General features: G+C 52.5%; 1 protein-coding gene and 1 pseudogene across 1 annotated transcript; one reads left to right on the forward strand and one right to left on the reverse strand.

Moving 5' to 3' along the window:
- The first annotated feature begins 10042 nt into the window (after positions 1-10042).
- LOC120667375 (phospholipase A1-II 7-like) lies at positions 10043-12935 on the forward strand. The gene is made up of 2 exons (XM_039947462.1): positions 10043-10745; positions 12067-12935. The coding sequence occupies exons 1-2, from the start codon at positions 10128-10130 to the stop codon at positions 12664-12666; spliced, it is 1218 nt and encodes a 405-aa protein (XP_039803396.1). The 5' UTR covers positions 10043-10127; the 3' UTR covers positions 12667-12935.
- A 1659-nt stretch (positions 12936-14594) lies between these two features.
- Positions 14595-17026, reverse strand: LOC120667588 (annotated as a pseudogene).
- Between the last annotated feature and the right edge of the window lie 2683 nt (positions 17027-19709).

Consider the following 19709-nt stretch of genomic DNA (forward strand, 5'->3'; position numbering starts at 1 on the left):
TGCGGGCTCAGCATGCAGGGGAGGCGGAGAGGCAAAGTGAGACAAAGGCAAATAGCCAGCTGAGCCCAAAATAACCCCTTTCTCTTCGTTTTTATTCACCACGATGGGCGGGTCCGCCGCCACAGCCCGAATCTACCGCATTGAATGCAGTAGATTTTGCTATCGCTGACGGCTGGGCACCACGACCGCAGAGTCTCCCACGCGCGCACGCAGCAATAATTGCGGCACGGTAACCGGCGGGTGCGGCGCGACTGTTTGTGGCAGAACCGCACGACATAAACCGGCTTAAGTGCGCTAACCATCGTTGCAAAGGCAATTAGGTTTATCTCGCACAACAGACGGAGCACATCGGAGGTCTGTCGGGTGAATTCCCGATAAAACCACTTAAACCTGGATCGAACAAAGCAGCATAACTCACGCGAAGGCGAGTCCAGAGATTACAACACCTCACAATATATTACAACACAGAGAGTTTAACATAAAAGTAGCATTACAAACCAAGTTCCAAATTTAACAAAGTACTTTTCAAAGCCAACATATAAGAAGTTCAACCGAGTCCTTTATTTTAACGGAAAGTACACACGAGAACTAACGACGAAAGGGGTGTCACGATGAAGCCCGATTCGTGACATCACTCGCTCTTGTCATCGTTGGCCGGGGATGGGTCCCACTCCACGGACCAACCAGGCGGGAGGGTGCAAGGCCAGGTCAAGCTGGCAATCATGTCCTCAAAAGTATTTCCTAAAACAAAATGAGCCACAAGCAAGGCTGAGTATTCTAATACTCAGCAAGGCTTACCCGACTGAGGGTATACTTAGCCCTTTAACTAGACATGCAAGGCTTTTGGCTTGAGGGGTTTGTTTTGCCGAAAAGCAGTACAGAGTAGATCCTTAATCTTAGGTTTTAGCTTTCTGGTTCTAGTTTAATTAACCATTCTAGGTGAGCATCTATCCAGTAGCATCCATGGTGAAAACAATTATCTTTTACCATCCAACCAACCAAATTCATCATCATTATCATCTTCCACTTCTTACCCTATGTGGCAAAAGGGTTAAGCAGTCTCAAACTCTCAATAACCGGTGAGAAACAGACGATTCGAATCGAATTTGTTAACCTGGCCAGGCAAACCTAAACACACGTCACGTGGTTACTCCCAGAGTCACACGTGCGACTTTTCCCTTCAATTCCGGCTTCACGGAACAGGCCCACCGCCCTCGACTACAGAGCCCGGCCCTGCACCCGTCATTAGCTAGATGAGAACGACGTCAAGACGGTGGGAAGGTATGTTCCGGCCGCGGTTCGATCCAGTACTTAAGCTTACCGATTACCATATTCTCGGCATGTGATTAGTACGTTCAAACGCTTAACCACCACTACCACACACTGCGGCCTTATTACTTTTTACTAAACAGACGGGGCATCCCGAGTATCACGACCCCGCCCGTAGACCTTATAGTTGTAGCAAGTAGTAAACAACCAACTCCTATATTTTCTCGCGAGTGACAGGAAATCACTCGACTTCTACCGAATCATTAGCAGAGCTAACTAGCGACCTACACATACTAGTGTTCAAGCATCGATACCTAGGATCATGCAACTAAGGTTCCAGTCAACTCCTGTAACTTAAATGCACGAGTAGATAGAAACAATAATAAATTGCATAATTTAAAATAGAGGGACATGCTCCGAGGCTTGCCTTCCTGGGCGTAGCTGGATCGGGGCTCTTCCGAACTCGGGTTCGGGTCTTCAGTAACTTCAGTTAGATTCACCTGAGCTTCACGCTGCTCACTCTCGGACTCGGGCACCAGCTCGTATGATCCGTCAGCGAGAGTAGTAGTATCTATATGAGATGCACATGGGTGAGTTGTGATGAAAACAACTTATAACTTGCTTCACTATAACATTGTAAATCAAACAAAACCCGAAGTTAAAGAGTGAAACACTTCCATTCATATTTTACTGGGCAATCGTTTATAGAGTAGTAACTCAACATATCTAACTACACAAGACATCATGATCAATGGCACAAGAAAGCTATACTGACTTCCTAAACAAGTGGGAGTAGCTTCATAGAGCAATTAAATCATGGTTGGTTAATAAATCAACAACTCAGCACACATACAGTAGTAAATTCAACAAAAATTACATCAAATAGAAAGTAAACAGAACTAGCTATCCTGCAAAATTCATCCCAAAACTTGTAGCCATTTATCCCGAACAAATCATGTAATAAGACAACTCCTAGAACAAGATTGAATTATACAGGTTAGACCAGAGTATAAAACAATCTTAAACTTTAACAGTAGGTCTAAAAAGGGATGAATGAGATACTGTGAATTTTTCAGGATTTATTATGCAAATAATTAAATAGGAGAAAATAAACAAAACATACATCATTTTAACAAGATTAATTTTTTTGATCCTGTTCTGGTCATGAACTGGAGCTCAAACTCCATGGGAAAGCTAAACTATTCAAAAAGAATATTCATAAATATTTTCATGATTTATTGTCAAAATAAACTATTTATCATAATTAATATCTACTAAACAAGTATTAAATCAAAGAAATACCTACACAAAGCTAAAAATATTGGAACTTGGACAGAAGTGTTAGTTTAGTATTGTAAGTACACATAAAAAGTTTCATACACATATCTATAACAGAACATCCGTAAATAAAAAGCAAAATATTTTACTAGATCTAGCCAAGACTAGGGTTTCATCTAGTTACAAAGGTCAACTGGTGCTCAAATTTTTACACAAAGCTAATCATGGCATGAAGTAGCTACCCACCAAAAATAACCCATAGATAGTGAGTAGAACTCCTAGAATAATTATAGTCTATGAAATCTAATCTTTTTCCTAGATTAAAATACAGACAGAAAATAAACATGTGCATGTAAATAAAGTTATAGATCTTGTTTCAAGGATTTCAAAACAATTGGATTTGAATTTTTCCAATTTTTCTACGAATTTCTAGGAATTTTCAAAGTTTGCTGGGTTGGAAAACAAAAAGAAAAAATGATTTCTTTTTGCACAAAGGCCCCTGTAAGACTTTTTCTTCTCGCGGAGAGGCCCTTGGCCGGTTTGGGAAAACAGAGGAGGCGGCGGGCGGCGGGATTCCGGCATGGGGGCTCACCGGGGGCGGGGGAGAAGTGGGGGAAAAGCTTCACGGCGTCGAGAGGAACCTAGGGGCGGGCTCGGTTGGGGCTAGGGATGGCCGGAGCGGCGGCTCCGCGAAGAACAGCGGACGGCGGCGGCGGTTTGCGGCGGCGGCGGCGGTCCGGTGGTCGGGGGTGACGGCGAGGGGGTCGGGGAGTACCAGTGGAAGGCGAGGAAGGTGGCTGCGGGGGTTGTTGGGCACAAGGAAAGGCGGAGAAGGGTGCTCCGCGGGAGCCTAGGGCGCGGCGGCGGGCATGGCTGGCGGCGGCGGCCGTTCCAGGCGGAAAGGGGCGCACGGAGCTGGCTCTCGCGCTCAGGGAGGAAGGAGAGAGGGGTGAGGGCGCTGTGGAGCTCGCGGTATGGGTCTAGACGAGCCAAAGGACGAGAAGGGGCGTGGCACGGTCGGCCGGGCCGTCACGGCGTCGCCGTGGCGCCTCGGCGGCCGTCCTCGACGTGCGCGCTGGGGGCGGTGCCGCGTGGCGAGGCCGAACGGACCGGGTGGGTTCGGTTCGGGGCGAACCCGGGGTGGGGAGGCGGTCCTGGCCGGGCGGGCGGCGCGCGGCCGGCGGCTCTGCTCGGCCGGGCGCGAGACAAGGGAGGGGAGAGAGAAAACAGAGAGGGTAGAGAGAAAGAGAGAGAGGAATTAAATTGATTCCAATTTTGAATTTTTCTCAAGGATTCCGTTTGAAATAGGAAAAACTCTGAATACGAAAATTGTAGAGAATTTAAAAACCTACAACTTTTATCTCAGGAAAAAGTTCAACCGAACAATGGTTTAAAAGTTAGTTTAAATTTTCGAAAACTACAAAACAAAACACTTATCATTTCATGTAATTTTGGTCACTTTTACCCCTAAGATTCAACTAGACCTTGATTAATCTTTTCATGGTGAACATGTCTATTCATTTTCATAAGCCTATTTGCATTGGTTTTGAAAGTTATTTGAGGTTCCTGACCTAGGCACACATACACACATACACATACACATACATACACATATGTTCTTTTCCAAAAAGAAAAGCATAACTTAACTTTCTCTTGTTTATTTAGCTTCAAACCACATTTAACCTTTCTTGCTTAGCATGTTAAAACTCTGAGATGTCACACTGTTGCATTGTCCCATCCGTCAGCCACCGCCCACGCCGCTTCGTCTGCCGCCTGAAAAGGCGCGCCCGCACCGCACCACACAAATCGGGCCACGTCGCCCACAACCAGCGGAAGACCCGCGCGCGCGTGGCTCGCGACTCCGCGCCGTTCTCGAATCGTGATGGAATATTCCTCCCAGGGGTTCATTACCCTCGAAGGAATCGCATTCCGAGGCCTTACTGATCAGGGGTTCGAAGCCTGGCCCGTCGGGGGTTCGACAGGCGCCCCAGATCGCCAGAGTCAGGGACTGCATGGATGTGCCGTACAAGCTACCCTCGAACGCGGAGTTCGAGACATCCTATGCAGTGTTCAAGGCCAGTCGAGGGTGCCTAGTAGGGGGATCCCATCGAGGGAGAGCACCGAGCCCTCGGACCCTATCGAACGGGTCCGAGCCCCGCCTAGCGAACCTTCGCAGGTGCTTTATGTGACGTGTCCATGGACCACGAGCCGACCCTTATCGAACGGGGCACGGACGTCTGCTTGAACTACCCGCTAATAGCTCATAGAAGCAGCCATAGCTCGCGGCCCGGGCATGGGTAGCATGGTGCGCTTCACCCCTCCTCCCTGCGGAAGGGCGACGAGGGTCGTAATCAATGTCGAGGGTTCCCCTAAATGCCTTCACGCAGGCCTGGGCTCGGGGGCTCCTCGCACACCACGGCTTAGGCCGCACCCTCGAATAAGTCGACGACCGTCGATCGTGAAGTTCTGCGTGTCTAACCAAATCCCCTACTAATAACGCGCGCCCCGCCTGATGGTTAAGCTTAACGCCGGGTCGCTGTACCAGCACTGAGAATACCGAGGGCGGCTGAAAGAGTGCCGATGCCGGCTGAAAAAGACGCTGAACAGCCACCCCAGTGAAGCAACCCAGCGGGGTGACGTTTATAGCCCTTGGACGAATGCAAACACCATTCCAAGGCCTCGGGGGCTACACCCGCGGGTGCGCTGACGCGCCCCCACGGAGGAAACTTCACACACATTTTCGAGGACCGAAACCCTTTGTATACCCCTATACCCTTGATCATCCTCCCCGTGAAGGAGAAAGGGACTTCATTGCTCGATGCAAATAAAGATTACAAAGGGTTACCGGCGCGAAGCCATTGAAAAGTACAAACACATCGCCACCTGTGTGGCAATTTTCCCTGTCTTGGGGAGGAGCGAGCGACGAAAAAAAGCACCGAGCCCTTGGCTAGCGTGACGGCCAGGCTGCTAGGGATGCGAGGAACAGCCCCCAGACCGTACGGGTCCAGCGGGATGCTCTCCTCGCAAGCTTTCTTCTAGCATCTCCTCCGCTGAAGACTATGCTGGGGGTCAGGCTGGCGGACAACACCCTCCACACCGTCTCCACGAGAGCAACCTTGTTGCCGGGGGGGATGATGCGAAGAATAGCCACCAAACCTGGCACCAACGCCATGGTTAGGCGTCTCCATCCCCCTTCAGGCAAGGGGACATCGCTGGAGCAGGACCCCACGGGCCCAATGCTCTTCTGCTGATCCCACTGAAGCTAAGGGATGGTGCACACGTCCTCTCCGGCTTTCCCCTGCCGCTCGCAAGCATTCTTTTAGCACCAGAGCCTAAAAAAGCCAGGCCGCCCCGTCTGGGGGCCGGCCACGAAAGGCAAAAGAAAACATTACAAGACTTAGGCAATGCTAGAAGAAAGGCAGGGAAGTTGGAGAGGAAGAGGAGTCCCACGACCCCCTATTTATAGTCGCGTCGGGCGCCAAGCTTCAGGCCTATTGAAAGGCGAAGGTTTGGGCAGCCTGTGACGGCGTAGCACTCCACGAGTAAAAGATGCCCTCAGTTACCGTGCCGAGACGCGACACGACAAAATAAAGCCGAGTCGCTGGACGCTAAGTGGCACAGTATCGGCCCAGACCGACCGCCCTCGAACGGCGCATCGCAAGGCGACCAGCGAAAGCGAAGCCGAGGCGCTGAGCGCGGGACAGCGCGACAGAAGCACCAGCTGCTGAGCAGCAAGCGCCATCACCGCCCTAGCCCACTCAGCACGTGGATGCGTCTCGTCCCCGGAACGAACCAAAAAAGGCACGCGCCTCGAGGTACTCTCCCCGCAGGCGCATTACCCCGACCGACGAGTTGTCACATCCGCTGGGCTGGCACCTAGGTGCGCCTGGCGGAAGCACAACACCGATCGATCACGTCAAGGGGTAAAATCGCCAAAATACCCTTTGGCCGAATCTCATGACTCGACCAAAGCCTCGGGGGCTACTGTCAGGTACCACGATTAGGGACACCCTAATCGGGGTACTAAGATCACTCTAAAAAATGCAAACACGTATTAAGGCAACGGGGCAAACGTAGGCCCACGGCCTCCTTCCAATCTGGAAGAAAGGAAATGACTCAAAGAAACCCAGCATGCGGCCCATTCGCCCCCTCTCAAGCCCGCGGGAATCATCTCCACCTCACTCGAGGGCTCCCATCGGGACCCTCGACTGCGCTCCGCATCTCCGCCTCGCTCGAGGGTAGCGGATCTGCCCTCGAGCGGACAAATCATCTCCGCCTCGATCGAGGGTAGCGGATTTGCCCTCGAGCGGGCAAATCATCTCCGCCTCGCTCGAGGGCAGCGAACCTCCCTTGAGCAGGTAACTCATTTCCGCCTCGCTCGAGGCCACCCCTCGGCGTAAGGGACAAAACGGCCCTGCCGCTCAACCGCCCGTCGTACGGAGGCATTAAGTGCCAATCACTCTTCCACAGTGCCCAGGACAAATGGCGTCAGGCCGCCATCCCGGACGATGTGGTGGCACTGTGGAACCTGCGACGCGGGACAAGATAGGCTCGGCACTGCTCCCGTACTATTCTACCAACTCCGTCCGTCCGGACTCCACCTCATCACACGCATGGCCCCGGACCCGCCTCCTGCTTAGGAAGGGGTCCGGCGACGCCACATACCCCTCCAAGAGGGACGCACATCACACGCAGCCGGAGTCCCGGACCTGCCCCCTCGAGGGGTCCGGGACCTCCACGCAACCCTCGGACCTCCTAGAGTGCACGCCAGCACTCCGACCAGGGGGTCCACGGAACGCCACCCTACAGCGACGACCACACCGCCTGTTGGGGCTGGCAGGACGCCGGCGCGATCTCCGCGAGGTCAAGGACGACGCCCAGGATGACCGCCACGCCCGACGCCATACCCCACAGTGTACTTCCTACAGTGTTCGACCACTGCACCCCCACGATTCGGGGGAAAACAACGACTTCCACGCTCCCCTGCGCATGTACACCGTCCCTCCTTGTGGCTATAAAAGGAGAGGCGAGCTTCCTTCAAGGGGGACGTGAGCTGCCATCGTCACCTGGGTCGGTCGGCTCTCTAGGCATTACATCGCTCACAGAGCACACACTCTCTTCTAGCCCCAACACTGCTATTCGCTACGCTCAACTCCACTTCTAGCAGAGACTTGGGAGTCTCCCTCCCTCTCTCGCCTCGCTTGTACCCCCTACTACAAGCACCCCGGGTGCAAGATAATACAGTGCCCTCACACACCCCCTTTGCTGGACGTACGGTCCCGCGGCCGGAACCAGGATAAACCGTGTGTTACTGTGTTGCCTCTTGCATCAACATCTGGGACGTGGAAATACTTAGCATTTACACGTTGAGATCCGGACCCCGGGTCAGGGCACCGACAATTGGAGAGCCTGAAACGAGCATGTGTGTGATTGGCGAAGCGCGGTGCCACTACTTTCTGTCGCCCATGCTTGGTACTGCAGTCCTGCGTGGCAAGCTTGGTTAGAGCTTCGATCTGGCGATGTATAAACCCCAATGGCTAGAGAGTGCTGGTAAAAAAATTTTCTTTACATTTGCAATAGATAAACATGAATGGCCGTTTGGCTTGCTGCAAAGTGCAAAGCATCGATGTTTTGACACCTACACTGTGACTATGTCTCGATAAGCCCCTCCTACAGAAAGCTACGGTTTAAGTTGCATGCTACTAGCATATAGTAGCATGTCGTATCTCTGCTGCACGTACATTTCATTTGCCGGGGCTCGTGTTACACGCTTCAGTCAGGTAGCCAAGTCATTTTGCCGCTCATAGCTGTCTGCCCATCACCAACAGTGCTCCAAACAAAACAGCCTAGAACTACATGATGTCTCCTAATTTAAGCAGTCATTCAAGAGTGGGGCAACGCCTCCCGTCACGTCGTCAGACGTGCTACGGTTGTTTAAAGCGATTAAACATTTTCTAAGCATGAGCAATGCGACAAGAACACCGAATACGACTACACACAATCACTATCTTCAGTGGTACTGCCGTGGCAAAAGACTTCGGATTAAGAACTACTGATTTGGCAAAATAGAAAGATTTATTAGGATGTAAATCTCAGTTGGGTCCTATTTTTATTCAGGGTTACGGTACACGCTTAAAAGCTACCACAGTACCACCTTTGCTGTGCCAACCATCAACGTCATAAACTTTGCTCGAGAACAAAAAAGAAAAGGTTACACAAATGCAGCAGGATAATGGTCAGATCTTCGACGGGACAAGCAACGAAGGCTTGCACGCAATAAGGTGGTACATGCACTTTGCATCTCCAATCCTGTAAGGCTGTTACCACCATTCAAGTGCCAGGTCAGCCGTGGCCCATAGCAAGGTGTCTGTCTCAACCTTAACTTTCACGGTTGTTCCCGCACTGGAAGAATGATTATATTTAGATTACACAATATAACTCAGACACTCGCAACGTACATACACTCACCTCTATGAACTTACATAGACAAACTTTATCTCTATGAGCATCAGACCGAGCCGGTAAATTCTCGAGATTGACGAAGTCACCACATATATCTCACTGTCGACGTAAATATCACTTTAAATTCTAATATTCACTCCCACGAAGAGGCGAACTCTGGATCTAAGATGCTACCAATACTCTTGTAATCACTAGGCATAGGCAACAGACCTTTTCTGGAAGAACGATTCTAGAAGCACATTTGTCTATCAGCGGGGCATTCCCGATCACATTGATCTCAGTTTTCTGATGTCCTGGCAAGAAATGTTTTCAGTTTTCGGCGCCTTTGTACTGCATAAGAAAAAGTGCAGTGAACCCACAGTCAACATTTCCCTAGCACCAGCGCTGTGCGACTGTTAGTACTCCGTACTTATTACTCCCCCAATCCTAAATTATTAGTCATTTTGATTTTTCTATATTAATAAACTTTTCTGCGCATCTACGTATATATTATGTCCAGATGCATAGCAAAGTATATAAATTTAGAAGAAAAAAAATCAAAACGATTAATAATTTGGGATGGAAGGAGTAGTACTAACCTAGTACTGTTAAGGCAGGTAGTTATTGTTAGGATTGCACTTTTTGTAGGTTATTTTTTGAACCTTATAATTGTACTTTGTATGGGACGGAGGCAGTACCTTCGTGTCCAGGACGTGAGTACGCCATCGATCAAGAAGGCTATAAAGCGCATGACCAGCAAGTTCCTGCTCGAAGCGTGCAGGATACAAGCCGAAGATCGTTTTGTCGGAGACGGTTTTACTGCTGCATAATGCTCAAGGCCGACTTGTTGGCGCCGGTCAGTTTCAGGTAGGATCGGATAGAAATAAAGGACACCTTTCGAGCACACTGAGATGGACGTGCGTACGCGTCTCTGAAAGAAATCTGCAAATGGGTCACCATGCACATCGATCACATCGACGCGACCTGCATCTAGCTAGCGATATAAATACACCACCAAGCAGCTCAGACAAGCTATAGCAGAGCCTCAGCCAAACTCAGCTAGCTAGCAGCCAAACCAGAGCCGTAGCCAAGGCGATCGATCGAGTTCATTGATCACCAAGTGGCAGGTACGTGCGGCCATGGCGTCGTCGTCGCCGATGCTTGGAAGCATTGCCAACAGGTGGCGGGAGCTCCAGGGCGCGGGCTCGTGGGCCGGCCTGCTCGACCCGCTCGACATCGACCTGCGCGCAAATATCATCGCCTACGGTGAGCTCGCGCAGGCCACCTACGACGGGTTCAACCAGGAGAAGCGCTCGCCCAACTGCGGCGCCTGCGTGTTCGGCTACGCGGACCTGCTGGCCAGCTCGGGCGCCGCCGCGGCGGGGAGCTACGCCGTCACCAAGTTCATCTACGCCACCTCGGCGCTGCCCGTGCCCGAGGCGTTCCTGGTCCTCCCGCTGCCGGAGCTGCTGCCGGAGTCGTGGAGCAGGGAGTCCAACTGGATGGGGTACGTCGCCGTCGCCACGGACGACGGCGTCGCGGCCCTGGGGAGGCGCGACATCCTCGTCGCGTGGCGCGGGACGATGAGGAGCCTCGAGTGGGTCAACGACTTTGACTTCACGCCCGTGTCCGCCGCGCCGGTGCTGGGCTCCGCGGCGGCGGCGAACCCGGCCGCCATGGTGCACCGGGGATTCCTGTCCGTGTACAGTTCCAGCAACCCGGATTCCAAGTACAACCAGTCCAGCGCCAGAGATCAGGCAAGTAGCCACTAGCGATGTCACCTCATCTCCCAGTATTTAAATTTTAACTACGATAAATTATTACCACAAGACCGGAGGAAATGGAAACTGATGCCACACGCTTGGAATTTAAATGTTTACTGCAAACTAAATTTCGAAAGAACTTGTGCAAAAATCCCTCGGTTCCAAACAGGACATGAAGCATCATGGTTGTAGAGTTTAGATAGACATGAACTCACACGAAAGCATGCATGCACATTGCATGAATGCTTCAGTTGGGCCCACTTGTCGGCCGCTGCTTTGCTTAAATCATGCATCCAAGCAACGAGTTAAGCTCGTAGTGCATGCGTGAAGATCCGTATTGATGGTGGTCAGCGGTACAGGAAGTTGCATGGAGGTATATTGAACTTCATCCGAAAGAAAAAGAACAAGAAGAAAAATATACTCCATTTCGGGATGTGACTGGTATTGTTTTTTTGAGGGCTCTTCTTCCATTTTAGATTACACAGTACAACTTTGAGGGCTCTCCTATGAATATTGTTAGTCATTCTAATCTTAGCTAAATTAGCTAGTGAATTAATTAATAAGTTAGGTCATGACCTGGTAAGAGAAAGATAGCCTTAACTAGCTATTTTCCCTAGACTAATATTGTTAGTCGTTCTAATAATCTGTAATGGCCTTTCCTCGAAAAAAAATCCGTAATGGCCGGCTAACTTCAGCAAATCATTAACATTAGTATAACTTTTCTGAAAACCGTCTATATGGAAGTAGGGTGAGACCACTTTATAAAAATTAATTGATTTGAACTTGATTGAGCCCTACTATAACCATAGGAGTAGAAATTGATCATGGAAACGGCACCTCGATCTTGACATGTATCAAAAGAAGTTCTATTAACTATCAAAGTTATCTGGTTACGTATACTGCGTGCATGCCCATGCATGGTGGATAACAATATCAGCTTGAATAATGCTTTTGATTTCTTCAAGTATCTGACCTTCATTTAACTATCATTTATATATATATATATATATATATATATATATATATATATATATATCAAGGAAGTGACACTTAATGAGTTTAAAAAAAGTGACACTGATCAACGACCATATATAGTTGTTGGAGACATGAAATCTAAATTGTTATCTGCCCTAGATTTCATTAACTACTTGAAATGGCATAGCGTGCGTCGCTGTCGCTCAGCGTCTGTCCTGAGCATTTCACTCTATTGCCGCATTGCAGCTGTTTCACGTCCACACGCCAAAGGCCAAGCTAATAGCCGCCGATCGAATTGATGATCAGATGCTTTTTGGTGAATCATCAAACGTGTCCGCAGGTTCTTGAGGAGGTCCGCCGGCTAATGGCGCTGCACAAGGACGAGGAGACCAGCATCACCGTCACGGGGCACAGCCTGGGCGCGTCGCTGGCCACGCTCAACGCCGTGGACCTCGCCGCCAACGGCGCGAACGCGCCCGCCAACTCCTCCCAGCCGCCGTGCCCCGTGACGGCCCTGGTGTACGCGAGCCCGCGCGTCGGGGACGGCAACTTCAAGAGCGCCTTCGCCTCGTTTCCGGACCTGCGGGCGCTGCACGTGAAGAACGCCGGCGACGTCGTGCCGCTGTACCCGCCGCTGGGGTACGTGGACGTGGCCGTGCCGCTGCCCATCGACACGGGGAGGTCGCCGTACCTGCGCCAGCCCGGTACGATCCCGACGCGGCACAACCTCGAGTGCTACCTGCACGGCGTGGCCGGCGAGCAGGGCAGCGCCGGCGGGTTCAAGCTGGAGGTGGACCGCGACGTGGCGCTGGCCAACAAGGGGGAGGACGCGCTCAAGAGCAAGTACCCGTTGCCCGCCGACTGGTGGGTCGCCAAGAACAAGTTCATGGCCAAGGGCGCCGACGGCCACTGGGCGCTCCAGGACTTCGAGCAGATTTGATCAGCATCAGACTGGTGCTCCTTCTCGCTCGCACGCACGCACCCTTGTGTCTTTCGTATCCCTCATCTAAAAATAATGAGTGAGTGAGTGAGTGACAACAATACGGCATGTATTGTTATTCGATCGATCTGGGTTTGAAACTGGTTGCTTGTTGTGTCTCGCCTCTTCCTACCGGCCTGACCGGAGGTCGGTCGATCAGGGATTCCGGCTCGGCTTCGTCAGGAGTCAGTAAACAATCTCGGTGGAGTGCCATGCTGTAATAATTCAGGAGCAAGTGATCTTGTATTCACCATCCATTTCAGTTCACGACTGCGGATGCATGCATGCGGAACCGTATTGCTCCGGCCTACCGGAAAAGAAGGCGTTCCCGTCCACTCTCTTGGCGGGCCGCCGCTGGGCGTCGGGCACGTTCGCCGAGCTCGATGCAGAGACGACGATGGCTCTGACCGAACGGTGCGAATCATCCCTGCGCCGGGAACGGCAGAACACCATGGCGCGCGCCACGGCCATGGTCTCTCGGGTTCCTTGCTCCGCCCATTTGCAGATTAGCTTCGTCTTCAACCGGAAAACGAAACCCACCGAACAACTCCGGCCTCCGCGCCTCCGAAGCCATGGACGCCCGCGGTCACCATTTGCGAGGCCCTCCAACCATCGGCGCAGAGCTCCACGAATGCAGAGGCAGGGATGCCGATGAGGGTTTCTGCACAGGAGATGGCGAGCGCGCTGGCGCCGGCGTCGGCGAAGCCGTGGCCGCGGCACCGCGCCCGCGACGAGGCGACGCGCGCACCGCAGGTCCCGGTCTTGCCGACCGCCCTGGACGGTATTTCATTTGCCGTCCAGTGTAGATGCCACCCAGTCCGTTGGATCGACATACGCGGCTGAGATGCGGCCACGAGGAGGTATGGGTGCATTCCTGAGCCCAACAACGGCCCAATTTCTCTAGATAGCGTTAGATTTTGTTGCGCATCTGTAAATTTCGGTAGGAAAAAGTATGTTTTACCTCCTCCAACTATCACGAAAGTTTGGTTTTACTTCCACGACTACGAAACCGGAAACTTCACCTCCCCCAACTTTTCAAACTGTGGCATTTTTCCTCCCTCCAGTGGTTTGAAGGCTGTTTCGCTACAGTAACCGCTGTTTGCTACAGTACCCATAGCTTTGTCTTTTCTTTTTAAAAAAATTTAGTTGAATCTTCAAAAAATCATTTTAAATTATTAAAAAAATTATAAAATGAAAATTTTAATTTTATTGGACTCCACATGAGAAGATCTACACATTGAACATATAATATGATATGCTTTATTATAAAATTTTTGCTACAAAGGTTTTGTCTTTTTTATTTATTTGACTGAATCTATGAAAAATCATTGTAAATCTTAGAAATATCATAATATAGAAAATCTAATTTTGTTAGACTCCACATGAAATTGAATTTACAAAATTGAATTTTGCTAGATTCAATTTCATGTGGAATCTAATTTTGTAAATCATTATAAATTCAATTTCATGTGGAGTCTAACAAAATTAGATTTTCTATTTTATGATTTTTTTATAATTTATAATGATTTTTCATAGATTCAGCCAAATAAATAAAAGAGACAAAGACAAAACCTTCGTAGCAAAAACTTTATATTAAAGTATATCATATTATATGTTCAATGTGTAGATCTTCTTATGTGGAGTCTAACAAAATTGAATTTTTTATTTTATGATTTTTCTATGATTTACAATGATTTTTCAAAGATTCAATTGAATTTTTTTTAAAAAGAAAAAGGCAAAACTGTTTTACTGTAGCAACTGTGGTTACGTAGCCTTCGAAACCACTCGAGGGAGGAAAAATGCCACGGTTTGAAAAAGTTGAGGGAGGTGAAGTGCCCGGTTTCATAGTTGCGGGAGGAAAACTAAATTTTCATGATAGTTGGAGGAGGTAAAACAGACTTTTTCTATTTCTGTGAAGAGATTCGGCCCACGCGTATGGTCTCGCCGGCCGGACAAATAGCCACTGCGACGACGGCGACGCGTCTGCCGTTTGTATCTGTGAAGCTGTGATGATCGGCTGTTCTATTTATTTTCTCATTTAAACATGCTTCAATTCAAATAAGCTCGAATTGCGGACACTTTTTTCTTTCATGAAATCGCATGTCGTAGAACTGAATTCATCAGGCGGATAAAGTCATACTCCTCCCATCGTGACTTTGGCTTTTCGCGCGCGCATATAAGCGACGAAAATGGAGGTGCCTCGGTGGTCGGTGCTTTCGCTTTGCTCCCTACTCGGCGTCATCTTCCTCCTCGCAGTCCATCAAGCACCAGCGGCCGTCGGCGCCGTTCACCATGCCCCTGTTGTGCGGGACCCACCACCCGGGCGGCACCCCGTGCTCGTCCCGCAGGCCGCAGCGCGTCGTACGCCTTGTTCACCAGCGCCACGTCCCGCGCCACCGCGAGCTCAAACCCTCCGCCGCGCGCGCCCGCCACGTCGTGCAGGGACACCTCGAGGTTGTGCCAGGTGCGCTCGTGCCCGGGGCTCCGCAGGTACGGGGACGCCTCCGTGTCGATGGCCAGCTCGGCGCCGACGTCGTGGTAGAACACGGCCGGGTACCGGGCACGATGTCCCGGGCGTTCCGGACGCGGAGGATGTAACGACCCGTCTTGGTTAAGATCTACTCTACATATTGAGTAAATTATACCTACTAAATAATTCTCTTACGTTTTTATCTTCGCTTCGAGCAAAAAGATCGATCTAGAGTTACTAGCTTCTCGCGACCGACTACCTCTCGTTCTGTTTCTGGTATGGGAGGCAATCACCCCCCGCGACCGACTACCTCTCGTTCCGTTTCCGGTATTGGAGGCAATCACCCCCCGTTGAGGACTCGACGTCCTCGTCGAGACATCGAACCAGTTTACCCATACGAGACAAAATAGCAGGATCACCTCTCTTGGGCCACGTCCCATACGTCTAGTGCTAACGATCCCATGTGCCACGTCCGTGGGTTCACTGCCAGCAGCCCATGTGTGTCCGTCCACATGCTGGTGACATCTGTGTTCCCACGCGCACACAACGTGCTCATGTAGTGCGCGTACGTGGCGTGAAACCGCGAGAGTATATCTCTGATACCCCTATAACGACCCGGCCCGGGATAACGGCTAAGATCTACTCTACACGTTGAGTAAACCACACATGCTAAATAACTCTCTTGTGTTTTCGTCTTCACTTCGCGCAAAAGGATCGATCCGGAGTTACTAGCTTCTCCCGACCAGCTATTTAACTTGGTCTGCCTCTCGTTCCGTTTTCGTATGGGATTAAATTGGGAAGTACTGTGCTGCTGCTGCAGTAACCACGACGCAACAGTAGTTTTGCTACAGTATCGCGCATTCGGTCCGGCCCGAACGGCCCACGGGCTGTGACAGAGGAGCCGGAGCTCGGGGGTGCTGTGGAACCGCTTCTTGAAGGCGGAGCCGCCGACGCGCGGGCTGGCGAACGCGAACGCGGCGACCGGGCACGCGGCGGCGGCCGGCGCGGCCACGTTGTAGCCGTTGGCGGCGATGTCGAACGCGTTCAGCGTGGCGAGCGCCGCGCCGAGGCTGTGGCCCGCCACCGTGATGCTGAGCTCCTCGTCCTTGTACTTGGCCACCAGGCTCCGCACCTCGCTCAACGCCTGAATTCGCCGATCGATGCGTGCAGGCAGGATGTGAGAGAGTGCGGTGACGCTGCCTCTGAAAGTGACGCAAGAAAGGCTATCCTACCTACCTGGTCTCTTGCGCTGACTTGGTTGTGGCTGGACTCCGGGTCGGCGAAGGTGTACATTGACAGCCACCCGCGGTGCACCATGGCGTCGCAGCCCTCGTGGTCCCCGAGCAGGCCTCTCGGCGGCACCATGGCTAACTCGAGATCGTCGACCCACTCCAGCACCCGCACCGTGCCGCGCCATACGACGACGATGTCGCGGCGCCCCAGCGCGGCCTTCCCCTCGTCCGTGGCCACGGCGACGTAGCCGATCCAGTTGGACTCCCTGCAGCGGGCCCCCTCCCGGGACGCGGACCTGAGGATGAACGCGCCCGGCACGGCCACCGACGACGTGGCGTACAGGAACCTGGTGACCCGGTACGCGGCGGCGTGGGCCGGCAGGCGCACCCGGTCGAAGAAGCGCGCCCTGGCGAACCGGGACAGCCCCGCCGCCGCCTGCGGTGAGAGCGCCTCGTGGTTGAAGGCGTCGTAGGTCGCCTGCGCCATCTCGCCGTAGCGGAGCACGGTGCGGCGCAGGTCGAGGTCGAGCGGGTCCAGGAGGCCCGCCCAGCCGCCCTCGCCCTGGAGCTCGCGCCACCGCCGGGCCGTGCCTCCGAGGCCGCCGTGCTGGGACGACATGCTCAGCAACGGCTACTAGCTCCTGCCTTGCCTTGCCTGTGCTGACTCGCTCGAGGCGATCTTTATACTGCGATGGCTTGGTGGCAGCGGCTTTGGCGTGCTCGGGTTCGCTTCCGATGACGAGGAGAGCGCGAGCGGCGGCGGCATGACACGCATCGTGCGCGGGGGTGTGCATGATGAATTGGACATGCGTCGCGTGCGACAGCGTGGCCCAACTGGGCAGGAGGACGGAGGCGCGCACGCCACAGCCCGCCCGCAGGGTGATGCCTGACGCGTCGGCCGAGTGGCAAGCAATGCGAACGGCATGAACGCCTGACGCGTCTGTGTATGGACATTCTGATGGCTGAAGCATCCTTTGGGGATCGTCCTTCCTATTCCTAGTGACGAAGACTGCTGGCTTTTTTTTTCGAGGCTCGAAGAAGACTCCTGGCTCAGACTGCTGACTAGACCAGCGCAATATTCAGGAACATGGCCTCAAGAAGAAAGACCGGGGTTATAAAGGCCTCTTGTTGGGCCTGTAGTTCTCCTGTCGTCTCTCATCGGATGAGATGGACTGGGCTGTCCCAGCAGAGTACAAGATTCTTCCTGGCCGGCCCGCCTGACCCATTAGCAAGTTTTCGACTTTTCTACTCGTGTATCGTTTGTTCATGCTCTGCGCTTGTGCCGACTCGAGCCGCAGCACTGGTAAGTTAGTAGTGGACGAGTAGTAGTATATCAAGAAAAGGGAAAAAAATATGGACGGTTGCTTAATGTGAAGAGCACGCGAGGACTAATCGCTTTCACCAACCAGCATTCTGTCGCTCCATCGCGTCCGTTGTTGCCAATTCCAGCATGGAGACAAAGGCTAGATAGTGCTCCCGATCTCATGAGATCCTTTGCGTCGATGCCACTCCGTTCCCTCGCTGATATGATCTGTAACGTTCCGACTAAGCGTCCCCTAACCAAGAACATTCCTGGTAATGCCACCGATAGTCGCTCCTCCCGTGATCTGCACTGTTCGCCGTCGCCGGCGATGCCATGCGTCCTCTTGTTTCCTTGGTCGCGAATCGTCGACAGAAGCTGCGCTCTACAGAAAGGATCAGGTACACAGGGACAGGGTTGCAGGCTATGCTCTCTCATCGAGCTGAGCCTGTATCAGTAAAGTGAGCGCCACTGCCGGCACGCTTTGGAATATTGCTTGGTACATGCTTGGACACAGGCTTTGTTCACAGAGGCATAGAAGGCGAGGTAGACGACGTGACTGACACCCGGTGTGTTGCGTGGCGGGATGCGGGGACGCACCATGATTTCGGGTCGAGACCACTGGGTTTACCAGTGATCACCCATCGATTGCTCTGGCCTCTCGCTGGGGCAGGTTGCTGCCGTGGAAGGGAACCGGCCGGAGTCTCGGGTCAGTGGGCAGAGCGCTGCATCGTCTACTCCCGAGTGTGATGACACGCACCATGGAGCGGGGTGGAGGGACCTGACAGCCGATGACGTGGCGCCGCTAATCATCCCCCTTAACCACCGCTGCTAATGATGGGTGGCGAGCGTGTTAGATGCGGGCAAATCGCCATCAACCTGGATACCCCGACCTGATAGATCTTCCTGTCCGCACCTCACTCACTGAAGTACTCCGCTGAGCAAGGCGTGGCTGCATTGCGTCGCCAAACCAGCTTCTGACCCAGGACGTCTTCAACGCCCAGCCGAGATCCAACGGACCAGATCGAACGAGATCACGTGGGACCCGCGCGGAGGGAGCGTAGTGAGCGGTGACTGCCCGCTCCGGAATCCAAAACCCCGGTGGGCAACGGTAACGGTTTGTCGCTCGCCATTTATGCCGCCGGCGTTCTTGCTCCTCCGACTTCATCGACTTCGCCAACTCTGCATCCATGGGGGTACACGTACGTTTCGAAACCGCCGTCCCGGGCACGGGTGCGCACGGCCAGAGCCCAGTAGGAGCGCCGTACCTGTCACCACCGGCATGCACGGCACGGCCCATGCGTGGCACCGCACGCACCTGGTGCAGAGTTCCCTGCGGCCGTGGGCACGCACGGCCACAGCCTGCAGCGACGCGCCACCCACCCGCTGCCCCGCGGGGCCCCGCAGCGCGGCGACGCGATTGCTCTCTCTCCGTCCTGGTCCATCCAGCCCCGGTACGCGCCGGTCTCCACGGCACGTCCACGGGCGCACGCTTCGGCCCGGAGGAGGAAGGAAGGGTCCCCAAGCGCGTCGCTCTCGCCGGGACCCCCCACCCCATCGGAGATGTACCGACGTGTGCACGGTGGCGATTCCTCATCCTGTATGGGCTTCAACCGAACTGAATGCAAGTGCTACTGCTACCGAACGACCGCAACTCACTGTTCCAGCGCCAGGTTCACGAGCCGATTTGGCAGCCGCAGCGAGGCATCGTTCAGAAACATTTGGCCGCAGGCTGACGCTGATGCAGTGTTTGGCAACTCACTGCTCCATTAGGGTCTTATTTAGTTGTGTAAACTTTTGGATGTAATGTATTGTAGCACTTTTGTTTGTATTTGGTAATTATTATCCGATTATGGGTTAACTAGGCTCAAAAGATTCGTCTCGCAAATTACAGACAAACTATGTACTCTCTCCATACCCAAAAAACCTGACGTTTAGGACAGCGATACTGTCTCCAAAACACAACTTTTACTTCTTATTTCTCTAAAAATATTTATCAAAA

Source organism: Panicum virgatum, chromosome 3N (assembly GCF_016808335.1).
Source record: "Panicum virgatum strain AP13 chromosome 3N, P.virgatum_v5, whole genome shotgun sequence".
NCBI lineage: Eukaryota > Viridiplantae > Streptophyta > Magnoliopsida > Poales > Poaceae > Panicum > Panicum virgatum.